This window comes from Emys orbicularis, chromosome 3 (assembly GCF_028017835.1).
Source record: "Emys orbicularis isolate rEmyOrb1 chromosome 3, rEmyOrb1.hap1, whole genome shotgun sequence".
Classification (NCBI taxonomy): Eukaryota; Metazoa; Chordata; order Testudines; family Emydidae; genus Emys; species Emys orbicularis.
Genome location: NC_088685.1, coordinates 18,566,008 through 18,587,601, shown reverse-complemented (window position 1 = coordinate 18,587,601; position 21,594 = coordinate 18,566,008). Strand labels below are relative to the sequence as shown.

Below are 21,594 nucleotides of genomic sequence, written 5' to 3'. Positions count from 1 at the left end.
GTTACTCCCTCCTTCCCAATTGACTATTTTACAGATTACTTGTAAAGATATATCACCCTATTTATAGTATAGATCTCTTTAAAAATTACACTACAAGTATTCAATAAAAATCTATGAAGAACTCCCTCTTCTTTTTATACAGATTCAGTAGTATTTTCAAGCAAACCGGAAAATAAAGGTCTGCAATTCCAGCACAGTAAGAAATAAGGCCTCTTTTATATTGGCAAAAAAAATTACATCAATCTTTTTTTTTCTTCTCTCTCTGAATACAAGACTATATTCCTCTTTACTCTTCCCCCCCCCCCCCCCCTAAGCCCATGGAACACCAGCTTTCATTTTACTGAACTAAAAAAAAAAGTCAGTTCTATTTGTATTATGTGTTTGAATTCCTGGCAAGTTAAGGACACAGTCTGTGGCTGACTCATGTAGACATGACTGCTTTCTTCAGCTTTTCTATTTCAGCCTGGAAAAGAAAGACATTATGAGAATAATGAACTACCCAATATCAGTATCTTTAATTTACATGATTTTTACCAAAATCTTAATCTTTCCATCAGTTTTTCTTTGCAATTCATGCTAAGCAACTTTCATTATTAAAAATGGATTTAACAATTTAACAACAACATACAGCTAAGTAGCCATGGCTTATGAGATACATTTTAAAATACATATTGTCTATTTGTATGGTAAATTTTATTGAATTAGTTGGTTCTGATTAAAGTGTACCACAGAACAAGTTTGTTCTCTGAATTCAATTGTTTAATGACTTCTCCTGTATTATATGATTGTATGGGTTGGTGCATCATCTCAGACTTTCTTCCTAAAATGGATCATGTACAAAATTTCACACCAAGCCTACCATACTAAATGATAATGTGAAATATATTCGTCTTAGTTACACCACTGCAAATCTGAAAGAACTCCATTGATTACTATGGAGGTACACTAGTAAAAATCTGTTAGAACAGAAAATGATTCATGGTCTTTTCAAATTTGTGAAATTGCACCTTTTGCTGAGTTGAAGGAAACTTTCAAATAGGGTCCCTTTTGTATCTGTCTAAAAATAAGATTGTGTATAAATGTTCACCTAGGATGAACCCATATCAACTATTCCATACATGCAGTATTCATAAGTGATATGTACTCAGAATTACTCCCTGTAAAACAGATTGTTTTTTCAACACAGCTTAAAGAGAGAAAAAAGAAGTCTGTAAAGCTTACTGTACTGTGTATGTACCTACATGCCACTAAAACCTTATTATTCTGTTTGAGTTATTCTTACTTACTGGCCTCCAGAATATTTAAAAATTACAGTTGATTTATGACTTGAAATTTTGAGTTAAAAAAAATCAGAAATTTTTGACAAAATTTTCATAGAATCATAGAATATCAGGGTTGGAAGGGACCTCAGGAGGTCATCTAGTCCAACCCCCTGCTCAAAGCAGGACCAATTCCCAACTAAATCATCCCAGCCAGGGCTTTGTCAAGCCGGGCCTTAAAAACCTCCAAGGAAGGAGACTCCACTACCTCCCTAGGTAATGCATTCCAGTGCTTCACCACCCTCCTAGTGAAATAGTGTTTCCTAATATCCAACCTAGACCTCCCCCACTGCAACTTGAGACCATTGCTCCTTGTTCTGTCATCTGCCACCATTGAGAACAGCCGAGTTCCATCCTCTTTGGAACCCCCCTTCAGGTAGTTGAAGGCTGCTATCAAATCCCCCCTCATTCTTCTCTTCTGCAGACTAAACAATCCCAGTTCCCTCAGCCTCTCCTCATAAGTCATGCGCTCCAGACCCCTAATCATTTTTGTTGCCCTCCGCTGGACTCTTTCCAATTTTTCCACATCCTTCTTGTAGTGTGGGGCCCAAAACTGGACACAGTACTCCAGATGAGGCCTCACCAATGTCGAATAAAGGGGAATGATCACGTCCCTCGATCTGCTGGCAATGCCCCTACTTATACAGCCCAAAATGCCGTTAGCCTTCTTGGCAACAAGAGCACACTGTTGACTCATATCCAGCTTCTCGTCCACTGTGACCCCTAGGTCCTTTTCTGCAGAACTGCTACCTAGCCACTCGGTCCCTAGTCTGTAGCAGTGCATAGGATTCTTCCGTCCTAGGTGCAGGACTCTGCACTTGTCCTTGTTGAACCTCATCAGGTTTCTTTTGGCCCAATCCTCTAATTTGTCTAGGTCCCTCTGTATCCGATCCCTACCCTCTAGTGTATCTACCACGCCTCCTAGTTTAGTGTCATCGGCAAACTTGCTGAGAGTGCAGTCCACACCATCCTCCAGATCATTAATAAAGATATTAAACAAAACTGGCCCCAGGACCGACCCTTGGGGCACTCCGCTTGAAACTGGCTGCCAACTAGACATGGAGCCATTGTTCACTACCCGTTGAGCCCAATGATCTAGCCAGCTTTCTATCCACCTTACAGTCCATTCATCCAGCCCATACTTCTTTAACTTGGCAGCAAGAATACTGTGGGAGCCCGTATCAAAAGCTTTGCTAAAGTCAAGGAATAACACATCCACTGCTTTCCCCTCATCCACAGAGCCAGTTATCTCCTCATAGAAGGCATGAGTCTTGTCTCCACCCCCACCCCCAATTTTTTTTTAAAAACCAGATCTATAAAAACTTGACTTCTCCCTATGTTCAGTTCTCATATCCATGATTTTCAACACTGCTTTAAAAATGTTTCATTGCAGAATAACTGAAGCCTCTTAAAATTGCCTACTTGAGAAGCTCTAGGACAGAACAGGTAAACAGTGTATTGTGTACATTATTGAACTCTACTCCAGACCTACACATGTGGCTAACCTCTACTTTGCATTTGGAGAATAGGTTTTTCTAGCTTTTAGTCTTTCATATATAAAATATAATTCCCCATACCAGCTTCCACTTTACTAGGCAATCATTCAGATTCATACTAATGATACAGAGATCAAACAAGACTGTTAAACGTTTTCATTAGCCAGCTGGTATCATCAGAGTACTGTGTACACATATCTATACACTGTCCTCATAGCTAAAATTACCTCTAGGAGACTTCGCATCATTTTCTCTTCCTCCAAATCTTTTTTTAGTTTTTCCAGTTCTTTGCTATAAATTATAAACAAAATTAAAATATTATTGCAACTGAAAATAAAAAAAACATGGTCTTCTATCTTATGGTGTTGAGAACTAAAATTGCCACTGATAGGGGAATTAATTCACATAACAGGTTCTTGGTAACACTATCACATATATGCTATACATATTTAAGTTTTCCTTAGGAATATTTTCCATGCAATATTACTCTTATAAAACAATTTATGTAAAATATTGGGACAGGACAGACCCTTTAGAGGGTTGGTCTTATTTACATACATCTTGAGCTGAATTTTGAAAGAGCATTGCTGATCGCTACCTCTTTGTTACAAGAACTTTTATTTTTGCTTGAAGAATAACCATTTACAGAACATTTGTAATGGTGATAAAAAAAGTAGAAAAACACAAAAGGAGGAAGAATGCAACCTCAGCAATACAGTAACTCCTTGCTTAACGTTGTAGTTATGTTCCTGAAAAATGCAACTTTAAGCGAAACCATGTTAAGCGAATCCAATTTCCCCATAAAAATTAATGTAAATAGGGGGGGTTAGGTTCCAGGGAAATTTTTTTCACCAGACAAAAAAAACTATATATTATATAGATATACACACATATACGTTTTAAACAAACAATTTAATACTGTTCACAGCTATGATGATTGTGAAAAGCTTGATTGAGGTGGTGAAGTTAGAGGGTGGAAGAGGGAGGGATATTTCCCAGGGAATGCCTTGCTGCTAAATGATGAACTAGCACTCGGCTGAGCCCTCAGGGGTTAACACATTGTGTTAATGTAGCCTCTCATCAAGGCAGCATGAACAGGAGGGAGGGGAGACAGCATAGCAGACAGAGACAGACACACACCTTGTGTGTGTGGGGGAGAGAGAGAGAGAGAGAGGCACACTGCCCCTTTAAGTAAGCTGACCCACTCTTAAGTGCATTGTCTTTTAAAGTGGATCAGGAAGTTGAGACAGCAGCTGCTGCTCCAAGCTCTCTCTCTGTCTCTCTCCGTCGGTGTCCCCTCCCTGCTCTATATGGAGAAGGGGTAGGCGGGGTGCAGGAGCAGGGGGAGGGGGACACCCTGACATTAGCCTCCCCCGTTCCCCGCCTGCACAGCAAGCAGGAGTCTCTGGGAGCCGTTCCAAGGCAGAGGGCAGGAGCAGCACATGGCAGTGGGGGGAGGGACAGCTGAACTGCCGATTGATAGCCTGCCAGGCGGCTGCAGCACAGGGAACTTAGGGGAGCGGGGAGCTGATAGGGGGGCTGCCGGTCCACCCTGGTTCCAAGCCCCCACCAGCTAGCTCCAACGGGCTGCTTTTCCTGCAAGCAGTGGACAAAGCAGGCGGCTGCTAAACGACGTTAGAAGGGAGCATTGCACAACTTTAAATGAGCATGTTCCCTAATTGATCAGCAACGTAACAACGAAACAACGTTAACCGGGATGACTTTAAGTAAGGAGTTACTGTATTTCTGAACAAAAATTAATATATATTCATTATATAAACCTGTTGGGTGAACTTTTAAAGCAAGGTGCCTAATGCAGAGTGATCAATATGGAAAGCTTACCTTTCAAACGAAATTTTCCAGTATACAATAATATTTAGAACAGAATTTGTTAAATATATTCAATTGAGGGGTAAGAGGAATTAAATAATATTTACCTATGATCCTTTTTCAGTGCTTCTACAATACTCAACAACTCATTAATCTGAATCCTGAGATCGTCCACAGAATTTCCGCCCCCTTCTGTTTGGTCTTTAACTGTGATTTCTCCAGGAGCAGAACTGAGTAGAATAGAATTTGGTCTTGGAGATGAAGATAGAGGTGTTGAAGTGAACACAGGTGACTAAAAGAAATCAATAAAAAGGTAACAATGAATTCACTATAAATTGGGGAGAACACACCACACAAATCGTGTGTTTTTCTTACAAGTATTGTTTCAACCCAATGTATTACACTATAAAAATGGTACACAGAACTATCCAACTTGTAACACTGGTTTTTGTAGTGTACACAGCACATTCATGTACTCCGGGCATTTCAATCTTTTACAGAAGACGTGACAGGAAGCACACTCCATTTTACAAGGCAGTACATATTTGTGCCAGATAATGTTCTGACAGTAATGGATGTATAAGGCCAAAGAGCCTGTCTGGCGTGTCTCCCATTAGCTGGAACTACTACCTTGAGAAAAGACTGTTACCTTTTCTGTAACTGGTGTTCTTTGAGATATGTTGCTCATGTCCATTCATATTAGGTGAGTGGAAGTTTTTCCCTCAGCAGTATCCATAGGGGACTGGCTCTGGGCCCCTCTGGAGTGGCGCCCGCATAGCGCAGTATAAGGGGTGCCGCTGGCTCCCCCCACCCTCAGTTCCTTCTTGCCGGAAACTCAGACAGTGGGGAAAGGAGGGCGGTTATGAAATGGACATGAGCAACACATCTCGAAGGGTAACTGTCTTTTCTTCTCCGAGTGCTTCTCATGTCCATTCCATATTGGGTGACTCCAAAACAGTACCCCTGGAGTGGGTAGGAGTTCACGGACATGTAGATTGCAACACAGCTCTGCCGAACACAGCGTCGTCTCTGGCCTGCTGAGTGATAGCATAATGAGTGGTAAAATGTGTGAACAGAGGACCACGTTGCGGCTCTATAGATGTCCTGGATAGGGATGTCCGCCAGGAAGGCCGCCAAAGACGCCTGTGCTCTCGTCGAGTTTGGCCCCCTGCTTATTACGGGTCAAGCCCAACTGGGCAGAGGGTGGAGGCGGGTAGCTCGGGTGGCACTTGTAGCCCTTGGCTCGTTTATGGGGCTGGTCCTGCCAAGGCTGGCTCCCCTGGCCCTGCGGCTGCTGCAGTTTGAACTGCTTATGCACCAGGGCTGGGACATAGAGACCTAGGATTTTTAGGGTGGTGTGGGAGTCGTTGAGGCCATGCAACTTGCTGTCTGTTTGCTCTGCAAATAGGGCCCAGCCGTCGAAGGGCAGGTTCCTGCATTGACTGCTGAGCCTTGGTGGACAACCCAGAGAGGAACAGCCAAGAGGCTCGCCGCATGGAGATAGAAGAAGTCATGGTGTGGGCAGCAGTGTCCGCAGCATCTGCCGCCGCCTGGAGGTCCACCCTGGCCGCGGTCGTGCCCTCATTAAGGATCGCTTGAAATTCCTTCTTGGAAGCCTTGGGGAGTGACCCTTCGAACTTGACCACGGCTTGCCACATATTGGTTCTGAGGTCAAGGCTTTAATTTCAGAGACCTGTCTTGCCCACGTCACCGCCACCAGGAAACCGACCTTCCATGACAGGTGTGAAAGGGAGCAAGAACCCAGCGTCTCAAAGGGTGGGCTGGTGAGACTAGAAAGGACCAAGTTAAGATCCCACTGTGGGACAGGAGTCCGTACCTGCGGGAAGAGTCTCTCGAGCCCTCTCAAGAATCTGACTGTCATGTCATGGGAAAACACCGTCTGTCCTTGGATCGGCGGATGAAAAGCAGAGATGGCTGCTAGATGTACTCTAATGGAAGTGTGCCAGGTCCTGGTTCCTCAAATGGAGCAGGTACTCCAGGACAGCCTGCATGGAAGAACGTGAGGGAGAGATGCCGTGCTCGGACGCTCAGTGGGAAAACCTTGTCCAATTGGCCCAGAAAGTCAGTTTGGTTGAGGGCTTCCTACTCCCCAGGAGGACCTGTTGAACTCCTTCCGAACAGGTCCGTTCCTCCGGGTTCAACCACGCAGCATCCATGCCAAGAGGTGGAGGGACTCTAGGTTGGGGTGTAGGAGCCGACCGTGGTCCTGTGACAGCAGGTCCGGGTGGTTGGGCAGGGGCCGCTGACAAGCTCATGAGCATGCCTAACCAATTTTGGCGAGGCCACGCTGCGGCGATCACGACAACCTGCGCTTTGTCTCTCTTGATCTTTGCCAGGACCCTGCCGATGAGTGGAATCGGAGGGAATGTGTACATCAAGTTCCCTGGCTATGACTGGAGGAAGGCATCGGAGAGGGAGCCCTTACTCAGACCTTGCCAAGAGCAAAACCGGTGGCATTTCCTGTTCTGTCTGGTAACAAACAGGTTCCCCACCTCTGGAAGATCAAGCAGGCTACCTCTGGATGGAGCGACCACTCGTGGTGAGAAGAGAAGTCCCTGCTGAGCTGGTCCACCAGCATATTCTTGACACCAGGAAGGTGACAAGCTTCCAGGTGGATTTCGTGGCTGATGCAGAAGTCCCACAGATGGAGTTCCTCTTGACAGAGAGTCGACGAGCACGCTCCCCCTTGCCTGTTGATGTAGACAATGTGCATCCCAGCGAGGGCCGAGGCATCTGACATCAACTCGATGGAGTGAGGGGGGGTTGTCAAATGGAACCTCCTCCAGGACTGTTCTGTGGTCGGTCCACCATCACAGCGAGATAAGTATCACCTGGGGAATGGTAACGATCTTTTCCGGGGGTTTCTGGACTAGGAATAGACCATCCCCAGCCACTGTTGCAGGGGCCGCATTCGGAGCCTGGCACAGCTGACCACCTAAGTGTACGCTGCCATGCGACCCAAGAGGCGCAGACAGACCCTGGCTGTAGTCAGAGGGAACGCGGAGACTTCCGTGATGAGGTTCATCAACATGTGGAACCTTTCCAGTGAAAGGAACACCCTAGCACAGGTCGAGTCGAGGACCACTCTGATGAACTCTATCCTCTGCACTGGCACTAACATCGACTTTTTGTCATTTACCAGTAGGCCCAGAGAGTGGCACGTGGTCTGAAGCACCGCGACATCCCTTTGGACTTGAGACCTGGAACTGCCCTTGATGAGCCAGCCATTGAGGTACGGGTAGATCTGAATATCCTAGTGCCTGAGGTAAGCCGCTACAACCGACATGCACTTGGTAAACACTCTCGGTGCTGTTGTCAGGTCAAAAGGGAGGACCGCAAACTGGTAGTGGTGGGGCCCCACCATAAACCGGAGGAAGCGTCTGTGCCCTTGAAAGATCACTATGTGAAAGTATGCGTCCTTCAAATCCAGGGCGGCATACCAGTCTCCCGGATCCAGTAAGGGGATAATAGAAGCCAGGGAAACCATGCGGAACTTTAACTTCTTTAGGTACTTGTTGAGGTCTTGCAAGTTCAGGATGGGCCACAGACCACCCTTGGCCTTTGGGATTAAGAAGTACTGTGACTAGAACCCCCTGTTCCTGTACTCGAGAGGAACTTCTTCCACCACACCCAGCTGTAGTAACCCCTTTACCTCCTGTGCGAGGAGACTCTCATGAGAGGGGTACCTGAAGAGGGACAGGGAAGGCGAGTGGGAAGGGGGGGTAGAAAGAACTGGAGGGTATAACCTGTTTCACTGTGCTGAGGACCCATCGGTCTGAGGTTACAGCCACCCAGGCAGGGAGGAAGAAGGAGCTCAGGTAGGCACAGTAGGAGAACAATGTACCAGAAACTTAGTAACTGAGGCAGTTTTACCCAAGAGGAGCAGCCCACTTAAGATTAGGAGGAGTCCTTTGCAGAAAGCACTTTTCGTAATGTTGTCCCAAGAGAGAGGTGGGGCTCTGCTAGGAATCATAGAAGTTGTCCCTGGAGTGAGGGGAGGGGTTCGCCTCCCTCTTCACATTGGGTTGCCCACTCTCAACACACTCCCCCACCTTTCTGTAACTGCTCGTTGGCAATCCTGGCCTCCTGCCATCAGATTTACTTTGGAAGTAAAATTCACAGACGTTTTTACCAACTATCCAGAAAATCCAGGATGACACCAGCTCTCTTATCTTTCAAGAACTGAAATCAGTTATTAAGCAAGCTTCCAGGGTGGTAACGTAGGTCTAGCTATGCCATTCTGCATGCCTCTTCTGCTCAAACCTGCTTTTCTTTATCCAGGAGCTAGGTGGCAGAGCAGACATCCAACTTACTCCTGGAACTGGAAGTGTAGTTCTGTGCTACCCAATATAAAACTAGTCACTCCTGTATCAATGCAATCTGTATGGCTGCATTAATCAGCATGTGCACATACAATCAAAGTGAATGGCACTGCTAGTAGTCTGATATGTGTATCTGATCATTTCAGCTTCATACCTTTTTAACTTCAGATGGCTTTGGCTTGGCACTTTCTTCCTCCTCTTTATGCTCCTTCACAATTTTTTCTGTACTCTCATTTTGAGTTGGCTGGTAAATAAAAACATGCATACTAAATAGAATGTGTGCAGAATAGATAAAACTTACAATATAATTATTAAGTGGGATGGAGTAAAACAGGGCAGTCAATAGGGGGACCCCAGGCTAAATCCAGATTCCCAGACACTTTTGAATGGACCCCAAAATCTTTGTATTTACTTATTATTACCACTGTTATTTTTTATTATTGTTTTCTCTGGAGTCTGGACCTTGACTTTACCTTGATAAAAAATAACTGACTAGCCCTGGGAGTAACGTAAGAACAGTAACTGAAGCATATTGTCAGAAATACCGCTGATGATCTTAACTTGATTTCTAAAATATTGTTAACCTCTTCTGTCTTTCACACTCTTTCCCCTCCCTGCCCCTGAATGTTTATTAAATTAGCTGTCAGCTCCTTGGGGCAGGAACTATGTATGTTTCTGCAATGCTTAGCAAAATGAGACCCTGATATTGATTGGGGTCTTTGGACACAACCGCAATACAAACACATTAAAAAGAGTTGTAACAGACTGAGGACTTGGACAATCGGACACCTCAAGGGAAAAAAAGGTTGAGACCCCACCCAAATAAACAGCTAACCCAACTGATAGCGTACTATAATATTGCTATAAGAATATAATGGGTAAGGATCTTTTATGAAAGCCTGTAATGAACTTAATAGTCATTACGAGATATGCATACAGGTTATAGTTAAGAAAGTATGTGATTGTATATATAATAATTTTAATTGCAACTGTGGTGCCACTTCAGTATCACCTCACAACAGGGCAGTGAAGCAATCAGGCAGGCTGAGACTACCTCTCCACCCAGGTGAGACTGCCTTCAAGCACATAGCCATTGTCCAAGCCCAGGAAAAAAACAATGAGGAACCATCAATGCAAAATGAGAACAGCCTGAAACTGAAAAGAAAACCGCGGTCTTTGAAAAATGAAGAGCATGCAGAACTTGGGGACAGTCTCAAGGTGGGGGCTGTCCATGAACGCTGGATCCCTCATAGCTAGGGGATATAGTAAGAAGCTGTTTTAAAGCAAGAGGTAACTCTTATTAGAAGAGAGATGTTTATCTAATATGAAAGTGGAAAGCCTGAAGTTACGTCTTTAGATTTAAATTTAAATAAATTAATGAAGATATCCTATCTCCTAAAACTGGAAGGGACCTTGAAAGGTCATCGAGTCCAGCCCCCTGCCTCCACTAGCAGGACCAAGTACTGATTTTGCCCCAGATCCCTAAGTGGCCCCCTCAAGGATTGAACTCACAACTCTGGGTTTAGCAGGCCAATGCTCAAACCACTGAGCTATCCCCTCCCCGTTTATTTTCTGTGTGCTTTCCCTTATTATTTCTTCTTTGAGACTGTGCTTTTTCTATTAAACAAACTTTTTATTTTTATCCTAACAAGGGCTCTGGTGTGCAAACTGTATGGAGAGTGTGTGCCAAAGTGCACTGATAACTGGGGAGGGAGGGCGGTTGCTGCTTTCACGCCTTCGGGGGTGAGGAGCCAGAGGGGAACAATCTGAGTGTGTCTGGTAATTAAGAACTCAGGGAGACCTGGGATTGGAAGTGCTGTTGACTTTACCTAAACTAGAGAGAGCCAGGGTGAGACCTTGTGCTTGTGGGCAGGCTACTGGTGTCAGGGAATTGAACCAGCACAAAGGACCCCAAAGTTACATGACAGGTTGTAACAAAACCCACTGCTGGTCTGTGTGGACCCCACAATGTCACATGACTCCATTACAGTTCAATTGACATAACTGCATAAAGATAAACAAATAAATATTCTATCTCCAAGATGTACTCATCCTGGCATTTGATATCTTGCATGTCTGAACAATAATCTACGCTAAACTGTAAATTCCCTGGGCAGGGACTATGGGTTCTTACTCTTGTAAAATAGAGGACACTGTTGGAGTTGAAATATAAAAAGTCAACAATGAGAAATTTCTTTTATTGATGCAACTGGAGCACTATTTGAGTAGTCAGAGAAATAGGAAACAATGTCAAAACCCAATGGAATAGATAGGAAAATCTAATTTTTTTTAACTGCAGTTGTGATGCTGCTATATTCAGTTATACTCATTTTCATCTTTACTTTTCCTTTTGTGGATACATGTTCCTATCAATACTCTCTTAGGCATTTGCTAATGAAATGACTTCCCTAGAGTGATGTTGTCCAATAAAATTCTCTCTTGTGGGAAGCAGATATCCTAAATTTATCTTCAGAATAATACAGTCAATGTACTCACAGAATGATTGCCGTTGAAACGAGTAGGCAGCCTCCTGCCAGGCATCTTTGGTCTGCTTGCAGTAGGGTGTGACAGATTATCTGAGGTAGCTATTACATCAAAACTTAAAAGATCTAGAAGAAGGTGAGAACACAGACCCCCTTTAAGTTCAAAAGGTTCTCAGGAAGTAGAAAACAATTTTTTTTTAGATCATTAAGGAGAAGAGAATTGATCAGAACAACAATACATTCAAAAGACTTTCAGCACACTATGCTCTTAGGATATGCAAGAAATAACTGTCATATGCTTTTAGTAAGTCTGGAAAACAACATTTTCATTAAAGAAACTAGAGAGAATTGGCATCTATTAGCTAATAAAACAGTTTAAAAACAAGGAATTCAAATTCATATTCCCACCAGAACAAGAGAGGCTCAAGAGAGAAGGTGACATGAAGCAGATTTCAAACTCAAGTGTTGAGGAAAATACATAATTGTTCCTTGAAACATATTTTTGAAGGAAATTCAGAATAGCATAATAATTTTGAGCCATGTCAGTTTAGATCCTTTAAGAGTTTTTCAAATAGTGTATTTTCCTATCTTGATGCTCTTGAAATTAAGCATGTGAATCAAAATTTAATGGAACCCTAACAGAAGAAACAATGTAGAAAGTTTTAAGTCACTACTAAGGGTCTCAAGAGGAATGATAAAATAGGTGGCATACATTCACTCATGTTAAACCTGCTTAAATGTGTACATCTAGTTGTAAAAATGGCTCCTGTTAGTTCTCACCTTCAATTTCGGCAGGCTTTATACGTACAATAAATAACTTGTGTACAGACAAGCTGCAAGCGTCCGAGAGATTTGTAGTCAAACATTTCTAAATGTTTCATTTATTTTCTTTCTGCTAGCTTAGACATCTTTTCATGTTAGGTGTGAATCTGCCTGTGCTTGTGACACTACATAAAGAACCTGGTAATTTAAGTATTGTTTCCCTGCATTCTTTGACTCCTCCTTGCTCCTGGAGATAAGTGTCAACTATTTACACCCCAGGGACACAAATATCCATTAGGACAAAACACCATTTAACAGTACAAGTAAATTATTTTAGAGTGCTAAAACTGAAGTAGTTAAAGCTAGTTTATCCACTGTGTGGCTACGGGTTAATTAACCTCTCAGTGTACCAATCTGAAAAGGGTGTAGTCAGGCTTAAGCGTTTGTAAAGCACTTAAACATCATTATCACAATATTATATGTCATGTATTACAAAAGAGTATTTTAATTTGTAAGATATCTGCATAATACATACTGACTTCCATTTTGGTTAAAATTTACCATCTGTTAATGTTTATCTCTACAGTCAAATCTTGATATGGATTTGAATGCAAGTCAATACACACTTAGTGTTTTTGGTTCCGCATCATATAACTTCAATACATCATAATGCATTTGGCAGATCAGCAGCTAATATTTAACTTCATTCCCTATTTATTACATTATCCTTCCAGATTTCCTCATCAATCTTCAAGCTCTAAGTATCATAGAAATCATAGATGGAAAAGACCTATTGGGGGTCTTTCCATAGTACTTTAGTGTTTTATCCAGGAGAATTTCAAATGGCTCAAGTGATGGGGCATTCATAGACTTGAGATCTCACTATTAGAAGTTTTCCCTGAACATTTAAACCAACTGAAGTGTCTTTCGATTACTTTTAGCTACACAGCTTTGTATATCCTTAAGAAATTTTGCTTCCTCTTGGTGATTACACCTTTCAGATATCTCGACTTGCCTATCCCTCCTTTTAGTTGTTGCTTAGCTAAACTGGACAAATTCTACTAAGGGATTTTTAAGGGCACTTATCACCCTTTGTAAATGTATATTAATGCTGGCAACAGAAGGGAAAAGTAGATGTAAAGGGAACAGAGATGAGTGGTGAGAAATGGAAGGAGAAATCTGAGAGGTGAGGAAAGGACAGAGTAACGGGTATAAGGAGACTGATGCAGAGGGCAGTTTGAGAAGAAAAGGATGGCCACAAGATAAAAAGGTCAGGTACAATACTGTATACAATTTGCTAAATGTCCTGCAGTAGCTATCAAGGAGACACCTTCATATTCTTAATGGTCCACCTAATCTCAGAGCAGAAACCTGTGTTAAAAAGTTAACCTGGGCCTCCGTTAGTTAGTTATGTATTAGAGTAACAATGAGGATGAGAAAAGGAAGAAGGACTAAAATATGGTATGTATATATTCTTCCTGTCTCAGGAAGTTTCCTTTTGCCTGCGGTAGCAGCAGGAAGGAGGAACCATGGAGCAGTAAGCTTAAAGAGGTGCACAAATTGAATTACTTCATATATTGTGAAGGATGCCAGCCTGTCTCCCATGGTCGAGTCACATGCTAGGCACTGACGTTTTAAGAGACCCATCTGTGTCCAGAGAGCAATATTTCATGAAGACTTGGGAGAAACAGAATCCAAGGCTGCACCTGTTGCCTGTGGTACATTATGGAAGTACTGGGATGATCCGTAGAACTGTTTCTTTGCTTTAAGACTGTAAACTCTTTGGGACAGACTGTTGTTACACCTCAGTAAAGTGCCAAGTGTAATGTAGTGCTATCACAATACAAATAACAAAGGGAGTGCTCTATTCAAATTCTGGCAAGAACTGCGCAAACAACAGTAGCAGTGGCAAAGCTAAAGCCAATTTGGAGAAATAAGAACATCTCCCTGGAATCCAAACAAACTGCTGCACGCATTGGTCATCTCCATTTTTCTGTGTGCGTGCAAGACATGGACCCTTACGGCAGAACTTGAACAGAAAATACAGGTAGTAGAGATGAGATACTTCCGTAAAATCCTGGACATCTCCACTTCGACCACGTCACTAATGAAGAGGTCTGCAACATCATCACCCAATGTGCTGGGTCATATGAAGACCTCCTGACGACCGAGAAGAAGCGCAAGCTTAAGTGGTATGGCCATGTAACAAAATGTTCTGGCCTATCCAAGATCATCCTCCAAGGGACAGTACAGGGGAGGAGGAGAAGAGGTAGACAGAAGAAGAGATGGATTGACAACATAAAAGAGTCGATAGGAATGGACTTCGCGGAGATTCAAGCACTGACACAATCATCGGGGTGGGGACAATTGGCTGATTGCTCATCAGTGATGGTGCCCCAACGACCAATGCGGTTATGGGAGTGATGATGATAATGACGACGACTTGATGCAAGAGGTTTTATTTACCTTTGTATAATATTACCTATAATGGGTGAATTCTGACCCCATGGAAGTCAATGGGAGTTTGATGGGCTTCAAGGCGGCCAAAATTTCACCTATTCTGTATTAGTTTTAATTGTAAATGAATTGTTTATCAAGGACCTGTTTTCCAGTTATTATGTGGGCTTTTAAGACTTCATCTAGCAAAAAGAGTACTACAGTGCCAAAAAAGAGCTCTAATTTTCATACATCTGCTGGATCAAAGAAAAGGTTGAAGGCTTTGACATTTTGCCAAAGAGACCAGAAGGTTCAATTAACCTCAGGTGGTTGTGATAGAGAAAGCAGCCTACTGAGAACACCTACCACTACCTAAATCTGGAGCTGTACATTATAGCAGGGTCATGAGCAAGTTGGGACAAAGCATATAATAAAATAGAAAAAGATTCAGTCAGTCAGAAAAATGGCAGTCAATAATGTATCCAGCAATAGTTGGTGAATTTTGGTAGTGAAAGTGTCCAGTGGTCTGGCATATACTATTTCCATTTGTCTGAAGAACCACACGGCACAACAACAAAATGAGAGGTGAATGAAGAAGTGAATTAATCCCCTGAAGTTGCCAGGGTTAGCTACACTGCAATTATATGAAATGAGGAAACCCAACATTCATACCACAGCAAGAAGAGATAGACAGCTGTTTGCGCTGTCTTTCACCCTTTTAAGACTAAACTTCATCCCCACAAAAGATTAGAAGGCAATCATCATAAAACCCAGAATATTAAGACTTCAACCATGAAAAAAAAAAGATTTTAAAATTATTAACTATAATTAAGTATGGAGAAACAAATGGTACACTGCAAATCATTGGAAATTAAATCAGATGAAAGTTTACATGTTATGGGAGGTAATTACACTCAATTTTTAAAACACAATATATTACAGTTTTATAGTAAAAGAAGCCAACAGGGTAAATTATAAAGACTTGTTTCTAAGACTTAATATACAAAAATTAAAAAATACAAAACCAAAAACCATCAGTGTGCATAGCAGACTTGAAAATCAGATGATATTTTGTGTGTGCAAAGATGCAGTAAAAGCCATCCACCCCAGCGGCATCAGAAATGTGATCAATATTAAATGTAATCCCATTTCAAAAAACTATATTTGGGGCCTCACCTGACAGGTTAAATAATTGTGTGTAAATATTTGCACACTTTATGAAATCCCATAATTTTTTAAAAATGCATTTAAAGGTAAATACGTCTTGTCTGCTAGCTAAGGAAAATCTGCATCCAAAACAAACAAAAGCATTTTAAAATAAAAAACAAATTTTAGTATATACAACTGCAAATGAAAATTAACTCTGAGCTGCTAAAAAGAAAAGGCTACGTGCATGTACTGGTATGACACACAGTGTTTGGATTTCCTTATATAATGTTATCTTACCAAAATGGAGAAGGGTAGGGTAATTTCCTGACACGTAAGAAGGGAAACATGGCAAACAGGATAGGAAACAAAATCTGGAAAGAAAAGTCAAGGAGAGGAATGTCTAGAAAAAAGATTCTGAACCAAAAAAAAATTATTTTACAAAGCAGGAAAAAGAAACATTTGTAGAAGGAATAGAATTGTTTCACATGTTCAGCATATTAGCATTACCTATATTATTATACCTTCAGGTCTCAAACACACAGAATCACTCTTTGTTTTCAGTCTGTTGCATTCTTGGTTTAACTCTCTCTAATCGAGGGGGGAAACTTTTACTGTCCTTTTCAAATAAATCATCAACAAGTGGTGTTCAGAAGTCTTCACAAATATGATCTCTGAAGTATTTATTGGTGAGCTAATAGCAACAGGCATGATTTTCAGAGGTGTTGAACAGCAGCGTACCATTGAGGTCAGTACCTCTGAAAAATCGGGCCCAACAAATATTTTTCATTTAAGTAAGTATTCTGAGACCCTATATGACCAGAAACAAGACTGGTAGTTAAAATGGCTACAAACCAGTTAGAGAGATACAAGGAAGATTAGTGATTTTGATAAAACTTCATCCTCTGTGCATTCACTTCAGTGAAATCACACCAATAAGTTGTGATAACACACTAACTAGAAAAGCAAAGCTTGGGTCATCTGAAGACAGGACATCTCTTACGGCTGTGAAGCATTGTGTTGCATTTTCTATTTACCATGACTCTTACAAGATTATTTTGTTAATCTTAAAATTGCCACAGACAACTGAAGTGTTTGACATTACACAGCCCCAGTTTTTGTAGCATTAATAGGTACTTCCATAGCAGTGAAGTACATACTGAAATTTCAGTGGTGTGGTTTATAGGTTTCACTGGCATGAGTTGGGATGACTGCATTACATGCTAGCGGTAAAGCCATGAATGAGGTATGCAGGTCATTCCAAGCAACCATGGATAAAACCTTTATGCCACACTTTGCCACCATGCACTCTGCCTGTTACACAAGTTACATAAAACCTATTTTATGGAGGTTTGAGAGAGTTTGGAAAATATTTATTGGGACTAATTTTCCTACTCCTGTCAAGTATCTTATTTAATATGAGTTCAAACATACTGGGCTATAAAAGTGCAGAGGTGAATCTTGCCTGTTGTGGGGTTTCAGAAAGGGGTATTTTTTCCCCTCGGTGAGAAAATTCTCCTCCTCTGAAATATGCAAACAGTTTGCGGCACTTCATTTTTTTATTTGGGGGGGGGGGGGAGGGGGCGCACAGCTTTTTGAAGTTGCTCAGAAATGTACAGTGTTAGAGGTATTTCCACAGGGTTCAGTAGGTAGAAAGCAGATGATGTGGATCAAACCAAGATACCTAATAAATTTATCACATTGCTTTGCGATTTGGCATACGGCTAACACATCTACATATAAGATCTTTAAGGGGACATACCAAACTTTGAGTTAACCGTATCTATTTATCTTAGGTAAAACTGACAACCTTAAGAATCAGTGTATGTGCATTTACAATACAAGATCCTGATCTTGTAACTGACCCCATGCAAGCAGTTGCCCTGAGTTCATAGTGAGGCAGTTGAAGGATTGGGACCTACCTTCATTTCAGGCTGATACAATATCACTTTTGAAGGCTTGTTTCATATGAGACATTGGTGATTTAATACGACCTAGGAGAAGTCTTTTAACTTATGTTTTTACTCTATTCTTATTCAAAATAGGCAATTAAATTTAAAAAAATCTTGTGCTTTGATTTCAATATGTAAGCACAAAATGCCTGCACTCCAGCCTGTGGGTAGCCTTGATAGATAATTAAGAATATCAAGATAAAATTAGCAACAGCAAACCAACAATCTCTCTGCCATCCATAAAAACTAGAATTTCTTCAGCTCCCACAAAAACTAGTTGTGCCAAATAAAAATCCACAGATCCTTGCTCAAATCCCATCACTCATCCCATTTGGGTTTTATAGATCAGAATCAACTTCTTAAACTCCATCCAGAAACCAACAGGCAACCAATACAAATCCCGGAGCACTGGTGCCATATGCTCACCACTTTCTGCCCCAACTTCAGTATCCACATGCAGATCCCCACAGGGTGTATTGGAATTGCCTAAACTTCAAGCAACAAAACCCTGGAGGCCTGTAACATAGTCCAGGCCTGAGAGAAAGGATTACAACTTCCTTCCCACATGGGAGGGAATAAAGCCATTCTGCTCAATTCTGTTATATAGCTGCCTAACAACGACAAGGGGTCTAACAGGATTCACAAAGTGAATGCTCAGCTGACAAGACGGGGACACACCTTCAATCAATGGATGACAATCTTTGCAATATTGTCCAATTGCTTCCCCAAACATAACATGACAACCTCTGTTTCACCTGGCCTCAGCCTGCCCACTCTTATCAGAGCTCTAATCACTACCATACACAGAGAAAGAGAATTGCTCCCTATCAGTTGGATGAAAGGGAAGGATAGATTCAATGTCATCAGCACACTGAATGCATGTCAATCTGTGCCCAGTCTTCCAAGCAAGCTCAAATATGCACAAAAAGTGATAAATGAAACCCCACATGACAGAACCATGACGGCACAAAGCCAGCCACCCAAAACTACACTTTTAGTTCTCTCTCAAAGGAAACATGCACCCACACTAAAGAATAAACATCCATGAAATAAAAAGGCATGTCCCACCGTTATCAATCCTATCCACAAATCACTAACATTCAACAGCCACTTTCTCCAAATCATCATCAATCCACTCTCTTCCTTAAACCCCCACAAAATACATGAGCCTTGCAGTGCTCACTGAAAGTCATCAAACGCCTGCCCTGATGTACCAGTAAGATGGGGAGTACATTGAAGATCTGTCATGGAGGGGATCCTACACCAACGCCCTCTCTCTGAAATCAGGGTACTGTAAGCGTGAGTGCCTCTGCTGACTTGTGGAACTACTTGCCTGAGGAGGTTGTGAAGGCTAGGACTATAACAGTGTTTAAAAGAGAACTGGATAAATTCATGGAGGTTAAGTCCATTAATGGCTATTAGCCAGGATATAAGAAATGGTGTCCCTAGACTCTGTTTGTCAGAGGGTGGAGATGGATGGCAGGAGAGAGATCACTTGATCATTACCTGTTAGGTTCACTCCCTCTGGGGCACCTGGCATTGGCCACTGTCAGTAGACAGGATACTGGACTAGATAGACCTTTGGTCTGACCCAGTATGGCTGTTCTTATGTTCTTAAGGTCCTATGTCAAAACCTTAAAGCTATATCTAATACACAGCCAATGGCATCAGTGTACAGGACCTGACTCAGTGCAGTGAATTATTCTAGTCTCAGGGTGACAAAGGCAAGGATAACTGTAGGGAAGGTCTACATCTGAACAAAAGCATCACATTCTCCTCGCCTAAAGATGACAGAAAGACATCCTGTTGGCCACACCTGCTACCTGACCATGTAGGAACAGCACAAGATCTAATACAACCCCCAAACAGGGAACCTGAGTAACAGGTTTCTGGCACACTTTTAAAGCAAAGGGGCTAGTATCTCAGTCATTTCATCTACCAACCTACTAACATTAATTCATTCTTGCCTGAAAAAAAAGCTTTGTTCAGTTTACGCTTATCGAAGTCCCAATCTTAACCAGATACTGATTAAGTCACTTCACTGTCGCAATCCAAATAAAACTTTTAAGCGATGCCACATCATCTATTCTCTATATGCACCACATTTAACATAGAAAAAGAACTATTTTAGAAATAATTTGGAACATATTAAGCATTTTTGTGGGTACTACTTGCAATATTTTTAGGGTGCCTTATTATACACTAAGTTCAACTGTTCAACGTTCAGAGGGAGAATGACTAACTAATAGAACTAATCCACTAAAAATATTGTAACCATCTTTTCTATACAGAAGTCATGATTTCAAAGTCACATCTCAGAATCCAGCAGGCACAGAAGCAAGTGCTGCACATCCTAACGGGAAACTGGAAGCCTCCCCTTTTCATTGAAAAAAGCGCCCATGTATAGCCTGTAGAGCCATGAGATAATGACCCTTAAACTTGTAGTCCAAAATTGAACATTCTCCACCTCACACCTTAGTTCAGTGCAATTTGGGTGGGAAGTTACACATTTTGGAAATGGAGTAATTATTTCTGTTACACATCTCTAAAGGGTCATGTCCAAGATGTCACCCTGGGTTGAGACCATGTGGGTTTAATGCACTAGAAAATTTCTCATTTAGAGGCCAGTGTTAAAAATTGGTATAAGCAGATGTACAGAAGAACTGTGTGTTCTCAAAACTAGTCCCCCTCATGAAGGTTTGCACAAGATCACAAAAGTCACCATCCAGTTTAACGGAACAGGCAACCTCTGAATAGGAGGCACACGCAGGATTGAGATCACAGTGATGTTATTGACAAGGAAGGAATATATTAGTAGCAGTTATGTTGGGAGAGCTTGCATAGCATCTGTCCAGAAAGTTGTTGGTTCTGGGCAATACTTAAAGTTCTCATTAGACGGGGTAGAACTGCAAGTCAGATGTCAGATTAAGATCAAGGTGCAACTAGCAAGAGTTAGTTCATTTTCATGAGCACAAAATACTCAAATTCAAAATTGTAAAGCACTAATGAAGGAGCTAGCCACAACAGTTGTCAACTAGACTCCACAAAACTATAAATGAATGTAAAAATATTAAATAGGTTCATTAAAAGTTATTCTATGTGCAAAAACAGCAGGAAGGTGCACAGAAAACGACAGAGAAAAAAGGAATCTTTTTATAGAGGTCAGGCAATGACAAAAATATCCCTTTAATTGAAAAAAGGAAGCCACTATACAGGTGTTCATTTTTTCTAGCTAACCCAATACAAAGTAAGGCCTTATCAGTTCTATGCATATTAGCCTGATAAATACTGTACATTATTTTTCCCAGTTACACAAGAGCTATCAGCAGTAACTATTTAAAAAATTGTATTCCCTACCTAACACATGTAACTGCTCTTGCACTAAATATTAACATGTGTATACTTCAATAAAAGTTTATTCTAATACCATGAGGGTATCCCAGTCTAAATAGAAAAGGCTTAGAAAAGCTCTACAGTACGGTATTTTCATTTGTTTTTCATCTTACCTGGTTCTTTAGAGCTCTTTACTGCAACTGAATCTACCTCTACTGATTTTGGTCTAAGCGGTAAATGTTCAGAATCTAACTTTGGTTTTATTAGTGGCTCAATTTCAGATTTCGGTCGAAGGGAAACCACTTCCCCATTAGATCTGTAAAGAAATAAACAGGCAGTCTGAATTTGAAACCTGTCATAATTCAAAAACATAATAAGAGTTAAAATCAGAGAGGAAAATGTCAGTGTTTCCCGTTCTTTAAGAATTTAGATTTAAAAATGATTTCACAGACTGGCTCTCACACCAAGACAGACACAAAAAATCAATGTTGTGC

The 21,594-nt window shown here is 41.5% G+C and overlaps 1 protein-coding gene across 1 annotated transcript in view; it reads right to left on the bottom strand.

Moving 5' to 3' along the window:
- Window positions 1–421: 421 nt before the first annotated feature.
- Window positions 422–21,594, bottom strand: part of CD2AP (CD2 associated protein) — a 78,720-nt gene continuing 57,547 nt past the window's right edge. The window contains exons 12-17 of the mRNA XM_065401851.1: window positions 21,274–21,416; window positions 11,485–11,597; window positions 9,143–9,232; window positions 4,753–4,937; window positions 3,043–3,106; window positions 422–463 (exon numbers count right to left, since the gene is read on the bottom strand). Of these exons, the coding sequence (XP_065257923.1) occupies window positions 422–463; window positions 3,043–3,106; window positions 4,753–4,937; window positions 9,143–9,232; window positions 11,485–11,597; window positions 21,274–21,416 (637 nt within the window). The remainder of the gene's footprint in view (window positions 464–3,042; window positions 3,107–4,752; window positions 4,938–9,142; window positions 9,233–11,484; window positions 11,598–21,273; window positions 21,417–21,594) is intronic.